Below are 18,403 nucleotides of genomic sequence, written 5' to 3'. Positions count from 1 at the left end.
AGGAGAATAGACACATCATATAGTACATTGGCTTTTTCCATGTGGTTGGATAACAACGACCAACATTTGTCCAACAAAATCTCAAGACAGATAATAGCTAAACAGGATACCAAAGTTTAAAATCCAAACACAGTTATAATGTTATGAAATAACTGCCTCTATAATCTTAAGGTTTGCAGCTTAAGCTCTTTAGAAGATTCTGCTGCTTCTTCTAAATACACTCATGCTTGAATGTATACATAAACTATGCAAAATTGGCTCTTTGGTATACAGTGTTTATATGTTAATGTGTTACATGTGTAATAGTAAAACTTTTGTTAGGAAGCTTTTTTCTCCCTTCCATTTAATCATATCTGATTCTCAGAGATTGCCTGCGGTTTTGTTGGCAAGTTTTTTCAGAAGTGGCTTGTCATTGCCTTCTTCCTAGGGCTGAGAGAAAGTGACTGGTCAAAATCACCCAATTGTCTTTGTGCCTAGGACGAAACCAGAACTCACAATATCCCGGTTTGTAATGTGATATCTTCACCATTCCACCAAACTAGTGCTCTTAAAAGTTTTACACAATTGAAATTTAAATCTATCTTCTGGAGGAATTTTATGTTTTGTTCTTTGTTGGTTGATTCTTTCCTTTCTTATCTATTTTCAAACATCAATATATTATCCTTAAAGCTTTTTGAGAATATCATTTACTTTCATGAATGATAAGTAGAGAAAATCTCACATTTTTTATTATGCTACAAACTTACAGGTGGTCCTGGGGGCCCTTGGTCGCCTTTCTGACATTCACAGCTCTTTCCACACTAGATGTTTTAGGAAACATTGAAACATAAATAAATTGGTATTGCAAATGAAGACAACAATTTGAAATTACTAAATCTGAATTCACTTAGGAAACAATCCTGCACAAATAAGTTTACAGGTATTACTTATTTACCTTTATTCAAAACATGCTGTAGAAACTGTATTTATTTATTTATTCAACATTATTGCAATCTCATTGTAAGTGACGCTGTGACAACAATTGAACAATGTCCCAATTGTTAATTTTTTTTAAAAAATGGCAAATTAGTGGGCAAAGAGTATCTAAACACAATATAGCCATAGGCTTCCACATGGATGCCCAAGACTGAATCACTTTTCAGGGCCTTCCAAAATGCTAACAAGAATGGGGCTAACCTCGCCTTAGGGAACAATGTTCCAAAGTTTGGGAGCCACCATCTGGGTCACATCAAATGAAATTCTTCAGGAGACAAGACTCACATTATACTCCCTCTACAGGACCCGATGGGACAAAATATGATTGGCAAGAGGAAATTCTTAAAAAGTCTGGCCATGTAGATTTTTAAAGCTCAAAGCCAGAACCTTGAATTGTACCTGGAAGAAGATCAGCAGCCAGTGCAGGTCACAGAATAGAGATGTAACCTGTGCCATCCTATAGTATAGGCACACAAATCTGTTCATGGAGCTGCATTCTGCACCAGTTAAAGTTTTTGGATACTTTTTAAGAGCAATCTAATGCATTATAGTAATCCACTTCATATTAAAACAAACTATGGGAAACAGTGTTGAAGAACCAGAAGAGCCAGAATCAACCAAGATGTTGTCATTGAAATAGTCCCAGGTGCTCTTGCCTTTACATCTAGAGGTTGGAAGGAGAGGCTAAACCCCTCTGTAGCTTCAGATAATATGTAGGCTAGGATTTAGGTAAATAAATTCTTGCTACAAATTATGGTTAAGATATTCTAACTCATCTATAATATAACAATTTAATGCTATACTCCTGGATTAAGCCCTAGGTCTAGCTACATCATAGTTTAGCCATGGTTTGATGTATAGACTACATCTAGCTCCATTTATTCGAGGAAGAAAGACATACGGTAAATCATAGTTTACCAATCATAATGGCTGGGTTTAGATACTATGCTAGACCAAACCATTCATAAACCAAATGGTTGAACAGAGTACATAAAATGATTTTTTTGTACAACAGTATCATATGTGCAATGATGTCATATGTTACTTAGCCTTCCTGCCGATGTTTATGATGTCCCTTCAAATACAAGCCCAGTATATCAACTATCTTGCAGCTGAAATCCTATCTTCACCTCTCCAAAGAAAAAGTAAGTGACTTGATTCTGCAGCCAACATATTATATTTAGTTTGTCTTTCAACCTATTGTACAAGCTGCAGAAATCATAAACAAGAAACAGCTGTACATTCCTGAACTACTGAATTATTCATAACACAGAAGTATTTTTACTTTGTAGGGTTTTATCTGTGGAATTCAAGCTTCTGAGAACTGTTCATTTTTCCCACTTGTGCATTCACTCTTTTGGTTCAAAGCTCAGATTGCCATCTCAAAGAGAAAATAACTGCTGAATTTCTTCAAAGATGCATTGCATGGTGGTTTCAGTTGAGTAACTCTTTGCTAGTGAATAATGATAACTTTAAGCAAGAAGGAAGGGTTGGAGAATATATTTTTACTTGGATGGAGTAAGTCAAAGAAAATATTTCTAGATAACGTAATATACACATTACACCAAAATGGACATCCAATGCATGTTCATAAAACTTTTTCCACTTACCTTCTCTTCAAATAAAGTGGCCTGAAAAATTAGAAAAAATAATAGATTAGTTAGCATGATATTTCATTCATTAATTGCTAGCCTAAATTTTAAAACAATATTTCATTAACTTATTGCATATAGACATAGCACTTTTGCTATGAATGTATAAAATCAGATATAATAAGCTTATGAGATAAGCTCAGTGAAATGTAATAAACATTAATAAAAGACAATAAAAAGATAACAGCAAAAAGGATAATAATAACAATAATGTATTAAACTTGCATGCTGCCTGACTTTCAATTATTCTAGGGGACATTTCTTTTATAATCATGCTATTTTCTTTTACAATCTCTTGTTTGAATCACCACTTCCTATTCTTTATTTTACCTATTCCTGCCATTCTAAGTTTCCTTGCAAATAGAATCATGTACTCATTTATTTTAATTTAATTTTAATTTATGGGAATGATATGGATGAATAGGGTCATTACATTTAAACAGGGATTTAGCAAACAGGAATCAAGTTACTATAAAGACCAGGTAATATATATGCACACATGTAAAAAATCATCTGTGCTGCACCTGCCAAAAAGACCAACACAGTTCTAGGCTGCATTAACAGAATGATAGAATCAAGATCACGTGAAGTGTTAATACCACTTTATAATGCTTTGATAAGACCACACTTGGAATATTGCACCCACTTTTGGTCACGTTGATATAAAAAAAAGTTGATTAGACTCTAGAAAGAATGCAGAAAAGAACAACTGGAAGCTAAAACATATGAAGAACAGGAAACTGGAAGCTAAAACATATGAAGAACAATTATGGGAATTGGGTATGTCTAGTTTAATGAAAGAAAGGACTAGGGTTGACATGATAGCCATGTTTTAATATCTAAGAAGCTGGGGTCAACATATTCTCCAAAACACAAGGCAGGACAAGAAGCAATGGATGGAAGCTAATCAAGAGAACCAATCTAGAACTAAGGAGAAATTTCCTGACAGTTAGAAAAATTAATCAATAGAATGACTTGCCTCCAAAAGTTGTGGATATTCCAGCATTGGAGGTTTTAAAGAAGAGATTGGATAACAATTTGTCTGAAATGATATAGGGTTTCTGCTTGAGCAGAGGGTTGGATTAGAAGACCTCCAATGTTCCTTCCAACTCTGTTATTCTGTGTGACTGCTAGCCTATTCAGGAAAAATTATGATTTAACAAACTAATGCAAAAGTGGCTCTTTCACCAATTATAATGATACTGGTTCCACATTAACTCCAAAGGCATGGTTGACATTTCTTTTCATGGCAGCATAACAAACCAAAGTAAAACCTTGGAAAATATCTACTCATGAATATTTGTTTAATGGAATTAACTGGTGTGATTGTATAAATGGTTACTAAAATGTAATTTTATTTTATTTTTTGTTTAAGTTGGTCATACTGCTCATTTTCTAATTTTATTTTCATTTTTCTAACAGGATTTAAGAGTTCAGAATAAAAACTCCCTGAAAGTTTTATCTCAGAGTCCGCTGATGTAATTCTTCCCCTCACAGAGCTGAATTGATGGGAAAAGCTGCACCTGGTTAAGAACTATCTTTTATTTTTTCCGGTCTTTGATGTTTCTAGATTTTCAAGGACAAGTACATCAACTGGTCTTAATTTGTTATTTTTCATGACAGTTCTTTTTTTTAAAAGTCTTGCTGGTAGATTGTGTAGCTTCTAATACTCCCCTGAGTAATTCTATTATGAACTTTGATCTTGTATTATGTCTAGTGCTCTTTTCTGAACTAATCATATCCTGTTTATTTTTTGTATTATGTTTATGTATGATATTCTGAAGCTATATAAAATTGGTCTCTATCTGCTTTGTTTATTCCATGTAGCAAGTACATTGTTGTTACATTTAATTTTATAATTTCTAATTTTATGATTATATTTACAAATCGCTGTATACCATGATTTAACTTACCAAATAAGACATCATGACTGGGTTTCATAATATGCTAATTCAGTGCTAATTGTGGCTTAAGTCCTTTGCTAAATAGTAACCCATCTCAGGGGCTGGGTTCACACAATACACTAATCATAAATCTGGGTTTTAAAAACATAATTGCTACATTTCCTAACTTCCCAAACAGTACATTATATTATGTTTATGCTGATTGTATCCTGGTTCATAGAACTTCTCAGATAATGTATGGATTTGCTGGATGTTGAGCCACTACCTGACTATCTTATTTTAAGCTTAGATTGTTGTGTAAATCCAGACTGCATTAAAAACAGAGCTCAGCATAAATTAAAAAAAAATGCATATGTTTTTTGCTGAAAACATCCTGAAAAAACAGCAAAAAATTTTCACAGACTAAAAAATGATTGGATAGTTTGTGGATCAGTGGGTTTATACAATGAATTTGTTGCATTAAGCCTTAATGTGATTTATCTGTGGCTGTGCGTAAATCAGCTAATAAGGATTTATTTAATAAACCTTGGTTAAACAAATCCTAACTTGTGATATGTGACAATATTCATTGTTTCTTTAGCTTTTTGAAACTCTCTGCTATAGAAAGTGAAAACTTGATCAGGTGCTGTCAGCCTTGTGAGATAATCCAGGCAAGAAGGACATCCAAGAAGAACTACTTCTACTTTATTATAAGTTACATTAACTCCTCCACCCCAGGCACCTTTACATACAGGAAACTAGGAAGGGTTCTTTCTGAGACACTGGCCATGCCCATTTTCTGCTGCAGGCTAAACTGACTCTTTTCACTGAGCCACGGTGGCGCAGCAGGCTACTTCTGCTGACTGACTGCAATTTGGCAGTTCAAATCTCACCAACCAGGCTCAGAGTTGACTCAGCCTTCCATCCTCTCAAGATGGGTAAAATGAAGACCCAAATTGTTGGGGGCAATATGATGACTCTGTAAACCGCCTAAAGAGGGCTGTAAAGCACTATGAAGTGGTATATAAGTCTAAGTGCTATTGCTATTTTCCAATCATTGCCCTGGCTGAAGTTATTCCTTTAAACTCCAAGGTCACTCCCACATGCCATTACTGTCCTTATATGGGATACAGGAGAAATCAGCATGAACCCTTGCATTGATAGGGAAAGCAAGAAGGCAGAATTATGAAATTAAGGTAGTTCTTTCATGACACAAATCCTGATATTGCACTATGGAGCAATACTGGGACACTATATTCATCATTCTGTAATACAATTGAGCGTATCGAGAAATTTTTTACAAGAAGAGTTCTCCACTCCTATAATTACAACAAAATACCTTATGCCACCAGACTTGAAATCCTGGGTTTAGAAAATTTAGAACTCCGCCGCCTTCGACATGACCTGAGTCTAACTCATAGAATCATCTGTTACAATGTCCTTCCTGTTGAAGACTATTCAGCTTCAATCACAACAATGCACGAGCACACAATAGATTTAAGCTTAATGTGAACTGCTCCAATCTTGATTGCAGAAAATATGACTTCAGTAACAGAGTTGTTAATGCCTGGAATGTACTACCAGACTCTGTGGTCTCTTCCCAAAATCCCCAAAGCTTTAACCAAAAACTATCTACTATCGACCTCACCCCATTTCTAAGAGGTCTGTAAGGGACATGCATAAGAGCACCAACGTGCCTACCATTCCTGTCCTAATGTTCCCTTTGGTTGTATCCAAATCTCATATAGTTATTACATATTTACGCTTATATATACTGTTGTGACAAAATAAATAAATAAAATAAAAAATAAATAATACTATGGGAATGACCTTGGGAGACAGGAAAGAGAACATTTGGCATATGAAAAGTTACCTCTGCCCATAGAAGGAAGAAGGCCTGGGAAACATTTCAGGAAGGACTCTCCCTAGTTTTCCAGAGAGTAAAAGGAAAGGGGGAAAGAAATTATTTTAGCCTTGCAAGATTCTGTTAATGTAATCTTACAATAAATAGAGAGCTAGTACTCCTATTTATGCTTCTTTTTAAACAACCTTGCAGGGCTAACACGTTTTGACAAAAGTAGCAAAATTCTATGGATGCCCTTAATAGTAATAATAGCTGAATGTGGAAAATAATGTTTTGACTATGAATTCCATTCTAGTTCAATGATACCATGATATCAGGTCTGGTCTAAACTAGGGCCATACAACATATGGTCCATTTAGCAGGCTTATGCGGCCCACTTGCATTTTTGAAAAATAGTTCACCGCCACTAAATGTCACCACTGTTAGGAAGAACGTGCTGCCACTTAAACTTTTGTCTTCCAATGCCCTCATGGGCATTGCCAGCTCTAACACTTGCCACCACATGCCTAGCTACCAAACAGTTGTTCCTTCTTGGTCTGCAAATATATTTAAGGTGACAATCTGGCACTTGGCCTTCTACTAACTGTGCAAATGAAGGTAAAAACATATCTATTCAGCCAGAATTGGCCTGTCTATGTTTAACTCTACAAATAGGCAATCTGCAGCTGAGTATTTTAACCTAATTTTCTCTGAACTGAAGACTGCATACATGGAGTTTCCACATATTCTCCAATTCAGGGATGGACTAAAAGCACAATGGATTTGTTTCAGGTATACTGAGATATCACTGTATTCTGATTGACTCCCAAGGTTTCTTTTATAGAAAAATTTAGGAAATGGGGTTGCAAATTTGAGGAATTGTTGTTGTGTTGAGCATCATTTTGGGATGTTTCATTTTATTCACTGAATTCATACTTAGCAAAATGTACTGTGTAAATCAAACAAGCCTATTAAACTAGAAGCAGATCTTCACCATTGCAAAGGAGAAGCAAGGTTTATTAGAAGAAGTTATATACAATAGTAGAGAGGCTGCATCATTCACCTTTTTGTTTTGGAGGTCAGGAAAAAATAAGGATTATTCTAGGCTTCCTATAGGAACCAGACTGAAGAGAAAAGCTATTTCAGTAGTCAGAGCAGAGCAGAACGAAGCAACACAGAAACAATGAAAGGAGGAGGGGGAGCTGCTTGATTTGTAGCTTTACTTTTAATGTCAACAGGGTAAAAAGTCCCAAGAGTAGATGCATCTGGAGCAGCATCTCAAAAAAAAAAAAAATGCCAAAAAGGAAAAAGGAGTTGCAAACAAGATGGCCAGTAGACAAAACAAAAACTCTGGAATGCTTGCAGAGACAGGGAGTGAATCTCTGGCAACAAGAAGCAAGATTCAAAGAGGAAAGAACTCCAAAAACTGAGAATGACCAGAGAAAATAAAACAAATGATCTATTTAGCTACTGGAAAATCTATAGTTTGTATCTGTCTTTGATAATGGGCCTGAAAGTATGTGCAAAGATGAGTCAAAGAAAAATACTGCCACAACACTACTCACTCTATGTATAATATTCAACATTTGGGATATTTTTCTACTAGCAGTATAAAGCATATGTGTCATAAACTATTACTATAATGTTGATCTTCCATTTTGCCCTTACTCTGAGACTGCCTTCTTTTTCATTCTGTAGAAGCGTATTTTCTTCCTTTTCTGACATTCCCTTGCTCTTGAAATGTATCAAAGTTTGAGACAGGACAATTTCTAAAGAATTGTAGACGTAATTCTTGGCCATGACAATGGTTAGTGAAGCAAGGAACTGGATGCTTGTCTTGTCCACCAACAAGTAGATATTGGTAGGGTGTCATCAAAAAGTTACTGAAGAATGTCTGAAGGTTGTGATGATGAAATGCTTGGTGATGAGCAAAGAGGAGGGCAGGAAAGGGCTGGGGATGAGGGCTGCAGATTCCAGACAGCTATAACTTTCATAAAGACTCTTTGAGGTCTAAACAAGTGAACAACCATTTCAGTAATGATTGGTGGTCAAGTTAGAATAAGAAACACAATAGATATGAATTGGATTGATATCTTACCTTTTTAACAAAGAAAAACAATACTCAAAATGACCAATAAACAAGAATAAGTTATAAAGTTTATAGTAAAACAATTAAATAATGGTATTTAGTTATGATTAGTTGATCAATTGCATTCTTCTAATTATACCATTTAAAGTAAATAATTTAAACAATTAAAAACTAAATTAGAACAATATAATAATTGTGTGTGCAAAAGTTATAAAATAGTAAATAATAACTCTGACCAGTAAGTAGCTTAAATCAGGGTTCATCAATCTTTTGGGATCTCTGGGACCACTAAATTCATAATTTTAAATCCTGTGGACCCCTATTATTATCTTCCTGGGTGGGCATGGATAGGTGGTCATGTGACTAGGTGGCTATGGCCAACTTGATGTCACTCATGTTGAGGAGTGCCTCACCGATTTCTACTTGCCCCTTCCCTTCCAGCCACTCCTCGCCTGCTTGCCTGGGCTCATTAGGGGATCAACAGGAAGCAACTGTTGGAGCTAAGCAGCCACTATTAGAAAGAGTTGACAAAACAGCAGGCTCAGCTCAAATTGGATCTGACCGAGAAAGAGGCTCACAGAAGCAATTCCCTGAGGACTATGAGTATAGGCTTTCCAAGCAGAGGAAAGACCTGTGGGAGTGCAAGGCCAGATGGAGGCTCAGCAGGCTGAGATGGTCAGCCAGTTCCAGGCCATGATGCAGTCCCACTGGAACAATGCCCTCTGGCTCTTCGCCACCAGCGATGCTTCCCTTCAGCCTTCCCTCAAAGTCCCGCTCCAGGAGGCTGAAGCAGAGCCCAAGTCAGAATTTCTGCCCCCCTCTGACCTGCACAAAAGGACCCTGAAGGGAGAGGTTCTCTGCAGCAACACAAATGTTCATTGCACGTATCCGGCCCAGGGGCCATAGTTTGAGGACCCCTGATTTAGTGCAATATGAAAAATGCAAATAATTTTTCTGCAGACCACCAAAATTTTCTTGCATTTGGTGACCACTAGCTTAAATGCAAATTTGAAAATATGCTTCTATTTCCAAAAATAGTCCATCCTTACATTTTACATTTTTTAAAACTGAGGATAATGTATACCTGCAATAGTTATAATTAGCACAGCTATATTATGTTGGCAAATGCCATAAGTTTATTTGCACAATCCTAAAATCATGCCCCCCCCTTTTCTGAAGACTTGCACATCAATATCAATTAAAATGAATTAAATTTTAAAAATACTTACCAACTGGTTCCTTATTTTATCTGAAAGGCTGGACTCATTCAAAATGAATACAGACTTTCCTGGAGAATCACCAGATATCAAATGCAGCTTGGTTTTATTGACATCATTAGACAAACCAATAGTAATGAAAGCTATTCCAAGAGCTCTGGCCTTTTCTGATATGTCTTGAATGTCAGGACTTTTGGGATGGTCAATACCATCAGTCATTAGCAAAACCACTTTGATGCCTGTTTTACGACCTTCTGCTTTGAGCAATTGAGTTGCATTAGAAATAGCATAGTAGGAATAGGTGCCATGCCCAATGTAGCTCACTTCATTGACTTTTTGCTTAAAAATCTGCAGGTTTCTCCACACTGAAAAAGGGTAGTCAATTCTGACAGTACTACTGAACTGCATGATGGCCAGTTTGATGTCATATCTGAGAGCACGGGTGGGCTTTATAAGGAAGACTTTATCACTTAAGAGGATAACAAACTCTTTCTGCTTATCAAATAATATACCCTTTGCACTTTCAGAACTATCCAGAACAAAGATGATGTCAATAAAACAGACAGAATCTAAAAAAGACAAGATTAGAAATGACATGTTGAGAAAAGTTGTATATTATACATTTAAAAAAGCAGCATTGTGATTCATGTACAAAAGGAATGGGGTTGCTTTCATAATCTTGATTCTTCATTTCATGGACATCACTATCAAGGCAACTATGGTGAAACTTCAAAGGATATTGATGTGCAACAGGATTTGCATACCTCTGCCAACAAAGGTATGCAAATCCTGTTGTACATCAACAATTAACAGTTGTTTTACACATAAGCATGGACAACTTGTGAAGTAGAAGAATTTTCTACCTCACACCCTCAGTTAGAGGTGGTACATATTGGTAAAATAAATCAGTAAAATTGTCCATGGACATTTTTAATCATCCACGTCATGGTTATCCCAAAGGTGCTTTTTTTCAAAAGGCAACTCTTTTTTTTCTTTGAAAACATTCTGCTTCTTATCTAAGAAGCTGACTGTAAGGGAATAGAAGGATTTCTATTCTTTGCATTCATCCAATCATTAACACTCTGAGGTTGTTAGCTCTCTGAGATTTGTTGAAGCCACTTGGGGGTTTATCTGTATCTCAGAGTCACCTGAATCAGAATGCAAACAAGTGTGGATTTTCTTGGGAATGAAGGAATAGAAGATTCTCAAGAATGTTCCACACTCATTTGCACTCTGATTCAGAGTGCTAACGGCCATATGATTGCAAAGAATATACATCCTTCCATTTTCCTTCAGACAGTTAGAACTGAAGAAACTTCTTGGATGAGAATCGAAATATTTTCAAAGAAAAAAAAACCCAAGAAAGTCCAGTTACCTTTTGAAAAAAACATCTATGGGCATCAGTAAAATTCCTTCCCATCCATTATATATCAAATCTTCTAGGCCTAAACATGGTTTGCCACCAGAAGAATACTAAATAGCATGCTAATAAGATAATATAGTTACAATTAAGGAGAAGCTAATAAGTTGTACTAACTGCATTGATGTAAAGAATGAGGTTCATGTTTTAACTTCGTTCTCATATAATAGAATAACTGCAGTAAATGCAGCGAAGTAAATGTATGGAATAAGGAAGTTTTAGAACTAAAATTCCTTTTTGCTTGGTACATCTCTTCTTAACCATGAAACAAAACCTGCCGCCCCTTAAAAGTCTCATTAAACATCTTGGAATGCTGGAAGGACCTTGGGAATAGCTTATCCGATATCCCCTTGCTGAATACAGAATCTGAAATATCAGATACAGCATTCCCAACAGATCATGCCTAGTTCTATTTATACAGTAAATAGTTCTGAAATAGTCTGTGTCACTGTTGAACATTCATCATTTTTAAGATGATTTGCTTAGAGTTGTTTCACAATTCACAATTATACAATTCTGATTTACAGAATTACAGAATAGAATGGATCATTTAGGCAACAAATTCAAAATGATGATGTCCTGCCCTAGAGAGAAAGAGCACCACGAAGAGAATAAAATATAGCATTTTAATATTTATTATATCACAGATAGCCTTCAATGCATATAAATAATTCACAACTGTAGGCAGGTGGAACTTCTATTCTGCAGTTCTTTTATATTATTTCCCACCATGTATTAAGATATTATTAGATCAACAGCTCAATATAATCTAGTGGCAATGACAGCCATGTTTATCAAAAGATATGATTACTGAACCAGCTGAATGTCTCCCAAACCACTCTGAAAATATGCTTGTGGGCCCTATACGTTTTTCAATGCATATTCCATGCATCATGTCTGCCATTAGAAAGAGATGCACATTCAGAAGAAAATAACAATGTCCTTTACAATCTACTGAGGATGAAAATATAGAATTCCATGAGATTTGTGAAGATACAAAATGCAAATATAGAAACATATCACTCTCCCTAGGAATCTCTCATGAAACCTATAGCACTTCCTTTTCATTTATAATGCTTATATCAAATTCTAGGAATTTACCCTGAAGATTGTCTTTTCTTGCTAGAGGACTTAACCTTTGTCCCTTCCTTCTGTTTTGTCCATAAACTGCATTGATTATTGCAATGGCCAAAACCAAAAGGTAAAGGACGGAGTGTTTTTTCCACATATTGACTTGCATTCAAAATCCAATGACTGCTTACTGCTCCTGCTAATAAAAAAAAAAGCCATTAACTTTTCATCATGTTAAAAAGCCTAGAATACTGATTTGTATGGAACGTTTTAAATGGTTATACAAGTCTACAACTTTGAAATTAAATTGCAGTATTTCATTATTTAAATTAAACTATCTCATCTTCCTATTACTATTAGGCCTTGAAAAAGCTGTGTCGAAATTCTTTTTATTTATTTCATTTTTATAACTATTTCATTTTGCTGTAACTTTTTCTATTGTAAGCTTCCATAGAAACATAAATAGAGAGAGAAAACAAGGAAAACCTTTCTAAATAAATAAAGAGAAAATACTTGTGCATTTTTTTCCTTCTGGCTGATATATCAGATTTCTAAAATTGTAAGTTTTGCAAGTTTCACAAATCTTGCTTGTTTTTCATATTTTTCTGAAGTATTCATAGATACTTTATGCTTTTCTGTTTCAAGATAACGGGATGAATATGGCTTGCATTAGGTAATATAATTATGAGAATTAGCAACATCCTTTTTAAAAAAAATAATCAGCTTTTTTTAGATGTGTAAAAGAATTGCTGAAAAGACTCTCATTTCTGTTATTTAATCTTGAAAAAAAAATCAGACCACTTTTCTCTGAAAAAAAAGGGTGCTTGTGTAAATGTGCTCCAAAATTGCATTTTTAGCAGACACAGTCATTTCAAACAGAATCCATGTGTGGCATTTAATATTATTCAGAAATAAAACTATTTGGCAATGAAATGCATTCATTAAAAATATCTACAATATAGAAGATATAGATAATACAAAGTATATTGCAAAATGACTAATTTTGTAGGATTGCGAAAATTTACCCTGTCTGCAGTGGGGCTTACATGCAGAAAACTGGATATTGGACTCGCCTTAAATACTCAGAGCATCTCTACTAAGTTCAATAATTAACTTATGACACCGATATAAAATTTCCAATCCTATAATTCACTGATAATGCCAAAAAGAATTTTATGTAATATTGCGAAACGCTATCCTCTAACAGAAAATAATGCCTTCTTTTCAACTGGTACTATACTTATATCGCTAATTTCAATAATTGTTAAAAAGCAGTTGGTTGTTGATCATATCATTACAATTAAAAATAATATGCTTTGGATTTGCATTTATTTTGCTAAAATAAATTTTTATCATCATCATCATCTCATCATCATCATCATCTTACCTTACTTTAGAAAGCACTGAAGCTCAAACTGGAAAGTAAATAATTTTAAAGTAAATAGTTTGAAAAAGCATTCTGGGGATAGGGGATTAGTTTTCCTTCCTTAACAATTGCAGTAGTTCTGGAATAACTAATTAGTCCAGATGCAAATAATAGTACCTTGCATCTGGAACTTGATCCTTGACTCATTTTTCATTGCTCCAAGCTGAATGCAGAATGGTTAGGCATTTGGCCAGATCTTCTATCTGGGTGGACACACTAAAAACGTTAAAGGAACAGCTTTTCTGGAATTTGCTTTACAAGTAGCTTGTTCATTACTATACAGTTTTTAATTTTTTTCTATTTTTTAACAGCAGTCGCAATATTTAATTAGTCCAAAATGTTCCATAAACCCAGCAAAAAATAGGAATAGAAGAAAGATGGAATTGAAAAACAACAAAGCTATATACATAGGAAGCTGTCATAGCACTAGATGAAGTATTTATGTAAATCATAGTAAGTTACAATTTTATTATCAAGGCTTATTAAATAATCCACAGTTTGTACTGAACATCAAACAAGTAAACCCCATTATGCTTGCATCATATAAAATAACACATTTAAAGAAAATAATATACCAATATCATTTAAAATAAACTAAAATGGAACTATAAGATTCACTAAATAAAATTTGAAAAATAAACTCATTTTAGACCTTGAACTATCTCTCTTAAGGTGATCAGAAAGAAGGGCACATGGTAGAGAAAATAGTCTTGTAAATTTGTGGTCTCTAGAGTGAGGTATTTGCCTTACTGTGTAGTCAAGACAAACCATGGACATGTAGCAAGAATATATTGAAATATTGTTCATTCAGTTTTATGTAATGATCTGAAAATAACTTAAGAGACAGCAGAAGGAAAAATTATAGCCTAGACAATAGTCAGACAAGAGATTTCTAGACCTACATAACAAATATGATCATTGTTTCTCTCTAATTCTCTCAAAAGTAAAGGTGAGGAAGGGGAGAAGTAGTTTCAGACTTCAACATTCTGTTACTATAATAGGATATTTTTGGCTTGTCTCAAAGGAATAACAGAATAACAGAATTTGAAGGGACCTGGAGGACTTCTAGTCCAATCTGTTCAAGCAGGAAACCTTATACCATTTCAGACAAATGGCTGTTCAGTCTCTTCTTAAAAGCCTCCAGTGATGGAATACCCACAACTTCTGAAGGCAAGCCGTTCCACTGGTTATTTGTTTTCACGCTTAGGAAATTTGTCCTTAGTTCTAGATTGCTTCTCCACTTCATTACTTTACATCCATTCCTTTTTGTCTTGCATTCTGATGCTTTGGAAATTAGGTCAATCCCCTCTTCTTTGTGGAACACTATTGTCCTAGTCCTTCTATAACAGTTCCTGCAACCATTCTTCATATGTCTTAGCCTTCAGCCTAATTATCTTTGTTGTTCCTCTCTGCACTCTTTCCATCTTTTTTATATTGTGGTGACAAAAATTGGATGCAGTATTCCAAGTGTGAACTTACCAAGCATTATAAAGCAGCACTACACTTCATGTGATCTTGATTCTATCCCTCTTTTAATGCAGCCTAGGATTGTATTGGCTTTTTTTTGGTGGCTGCAACACATTCATTTTTAAATGATTGTCATCTAGGACTCCAAGATCTCTCTTGCAGTTACTGCTATTGAGTCACGTTTAAGCCAATCTCTACCTGTACATTTGGTTTTTCTTGCCTGAGTATGAAACCTTACTTTTCTCTCCACTGAATTTCATTTTGTTATATAGGGCCCAGGGTTCAAATAATAATAATAATAATAATAATAATAATAATAATAATAATAATAATAATAATAATAATAATAATAATAATAATATCAGAGTTGGAAGGGACCTTGGAGATCTTCTAGTCCAACCCCCTGCCCAGGCAGGAAACCCTACACCATTTCAGACAAATGGCTATCCAACATTTTCTTAAAAATTTCCAGTGTTGGAGCATTCACAACTTCTGCAGACAAGTCGTTCCACTGATTAATTGTTCTAACTGTCAGGAAATTTCTCCTTAGTTCTAGGTTGCTTCTCTCCTTGATTAGTTTCCACCCATTGCTTCTTGTTCTACCCTCAGGTGCTTTGGAGAATAGTTTGACTTCCTCTCCTTTATGGCAACCGCTGAGATATTGGAACACTGCTATCATGTCTCCCCTAGTCCTTTTTTTCATTAAACTAGGCATATCGAGTTCTTGCAACCATTCTTCATATGTTTTAGCCTCCAGTACCCTAATCATCTTCGTTGCTCTTCTCTGCACTCTTTCTAGAGTCTCAACATCCTTTTTACATACAAATCTGTTGAAATCCCTCTGGATTTTGAGCCTATCTTCTGAAATGTTTGCTATTCCTGCCAGCTTGTTGTCATCTGCAAATTTGATGAGTTCTATCTTCTAATCTAAATTGTTTATCAAGATATTGAAGAATATTATGTGTAAAACAGAAACTTGGGCACCCCACTAATTTCCTTCCATATACTTCCATTAAAGACTATACACTGAGTGCAGTTTGTCAACCAGCTATCCCACATTTTTCTAGTTTATCAAAAAGCAGATTGTTGTCTACTTTGTCAAATGCCTTACTGAAATCCAAGAATACTATGTCCACAGTATTTCATCGGTCCACTAATTTAGTCACTTTGTCAAAGAATAAAATAGGATTTATTTGGCATAATCTGTTTTTGAGGACAACAACAATCTTTTGAAAGACAACAACCTTATAAATCATTTCTCCCATTCAGTAATATATGGAAGATAGGGAAGATATTGATATGTCCAGTGCTATAATACCATAAAATTACCCTCTGCTAATTTTATATGTTTATGCAAGCCTGGAACTTGAGAGATTTGATACTGATATTGAAGCTATCTGTGGAGAGATAACTTTGGTGCTTGTCACTATCACTCATAAGAATGTTCTTCCCTCTAGCACAGTTCCCAATGTTTCTGGTTTAGCAGACTGGCGGGGGGGGGGGAGAGAAGGGATGACTCCATACGAACAGTTGGCAAGCGCACACATAGCTCTATTTGAACAAATGGCATGCATGCAAGCCTGTCGCTCATGCAAATGGAGTGCATACATACCGTTTCCCCAAAAATAAGACATCCCCAGATAATAAGCCCAATTGGACTTTTGAGCGCATGCGCTAAAATAAATCTCCCCCTGAAAGTAAGCCCTCCCTGAAAATATTTAAATGAAGAACTGGAAATCAGGTAAGACGGCAAGAGGAGCTCCACCTTGCTCCACATGCACCAAAATAATAAGACCTCCCCGAAAATAAGGCCAAGCACTTATTTCGGGGTTCAAAAAATGTAAGATAGAGTCTTATTTTCAGGGAAACATGGTATATGCTTGCCCACTGCTCGCACAAGTGATGCATGTGCAAGCACACTCACTGGCCATTTCTGCAGCCCAGTTGCAAAACTCTGCTCTAGCAAATCTCATGTAGCACCTTGATTGATCTAGAGTTGAGGCAATGAAGCAGGCTGATGGAGTCTGCAACAAAATGAAAGAACAACTTGGTTTGAATGTGAATTTGGGCTCTTCCCAAAACCATTTGTAATCCTATTCAGTGGCAGTAGATGTAGTGAAGAGACATTATTTTTGCTTCTATTGTGTGTCTGTGTAAAAAAAAGACCAGATGACTTTCGATGTCGTTCAATATCTCCTCCCATGACATTGTAGGAGAGGAACTAGTACATCTAAGAAGCTGTCTGTAAGCAATATTCATTGCACTTTCCAGGAAAAGTTTATTAGATTTCTTCAACATCCACTCCAGCATCGGGGCAGGTCATATGAAGATAGCCTTGAAAACCACTGTTCCTGTTCACATAGATTCTCTTCAGTTTATACATCTGAAGGAAGAGAATAGGACATGTGAAGAGGTGAAGGCTACCAGCTGTTTGTTCAACCCGTGTCCTTCTTGACTGATTAAATTGATTGTGCTGGAACTTCCTGTTATGCTAAATAATACACACCCCAAGGCTGTGTGCTCTCTCAACTTCTCTTCTCTTTATATATCAATGACTGCATTTTGAACAATCCATCTGTTAAACTACTGAAGTTTGCAGATGATACAACAGGGATCAGTCTCATTCGAGATAATGATAAATCTGCATACAGACAGGAGTTTGAACCACTAGCTCATGGTGCAACCGGAACAATCTGGAACTGAACACACTCAAAACCATAGAAATGGTGGTAGACTTTAGGAGAAACCCTCCCATATTACCACATCTTACAATACTAGACAACACAGTATCAACAGTAAAGACCTTCAAATTTCTAGGTTCTACCATATCTCAAGACCTAAAATGGACACCTAACATCAAAAACGTCATCAAAAAAGCACAACAAAAAATGTTCTTTCTGCGCCAACTCAGGAAGCTCAAACTGCCCAAGGGCTGTTGATGCAGTTCTATAGAGGAAGTATTGAGTCTGTCATCTGCACCTCTATAACTGTCTGGTTTGGTTCTGCAACCCAACAAGACAAACACAGACTTCAGAGGATAATTAGAACTGCAGAAAAAACAATTGCTACCAACCTGCCTTCCATTGTGGACCTATATACTGTATGAGGGCTGTGAAAATAATTACATCCTGGACGTAAACTGTTTCAACTCCTACCCTCAAAACAACGCCACAGAGCACCGCACACCAGAACAACTAGACACAAGAATAGTTTTTCCCCGAACGCCATCACTCTGCTAAACAAATAATTCCCTCAACACTGTCCAACTATTTATTAAGTTTGCACTACTATTAATCTTCTCATAATTCCTATCACCCATCTCCTCCCGCTTATGACTGTATGACTAATGTTGCTTGTATC

At 35.7% G+C, this 18,403-nt stretch overlaps 1 protein-coding gene across 3 annotated transcripts in view; it reads right to left on the bottom strand.

The window, feature by feature from the left end:
- The window catches only part of COL28A1 (collagen type XXVIII alpha 1 chain), a 96,971-nt gene that overhangs the window by 72,674 nt on the left and 5,894 nt on the right, over positions 1-18,403 (bottom strand). The window contains exons 2-7 of one of the 3 annotated variants that reach the window (XM_058182190.1): positions 13,694-13,792; positions 13,538-13,565; positions 12,181-12,346; positions 9,672-10,228; positions 2,586-2,606; positions 747-800 (exon numbers count right to left, since the gene is read on the bottom strand). In XM_058182190.1, the coding sequence (XP_058038173.1) occupies positions 747-800; positions 2,586-2,606; positions 9,672-10,228; positions 12,181-12,319 (771 nt within the window). In that variant the 5' untranslated portion in view covers positions 12,320-12,346; positions 13,538-13,565; positions 13,694-13,792. The other 2 variants (XM_058182189.1, XM_058182191.1) reach the window with 2 other exon arrangements.

This window comes from Ahaetulla prasina, chromosome 4, assembly GCF_028640845.1.
Source record: "Ahaetulla prasina isolate Xishuangbanna chromosome 4, ASM2864084v1, whole genome shotgun sequence".
Taxonomy (NCBI): domain Eukaryota; kingdom Metazoa; phylum Chordata; class Lepidosauria; order Squamata; family Colubridae; genus Ahaetulla; species Ahaetulla prasina.
The sequence above is the reverse complement of the archived record's forward strand: the minus strand, read 5'-3'. Positions and strand labels throughout refer to the sequence as shown.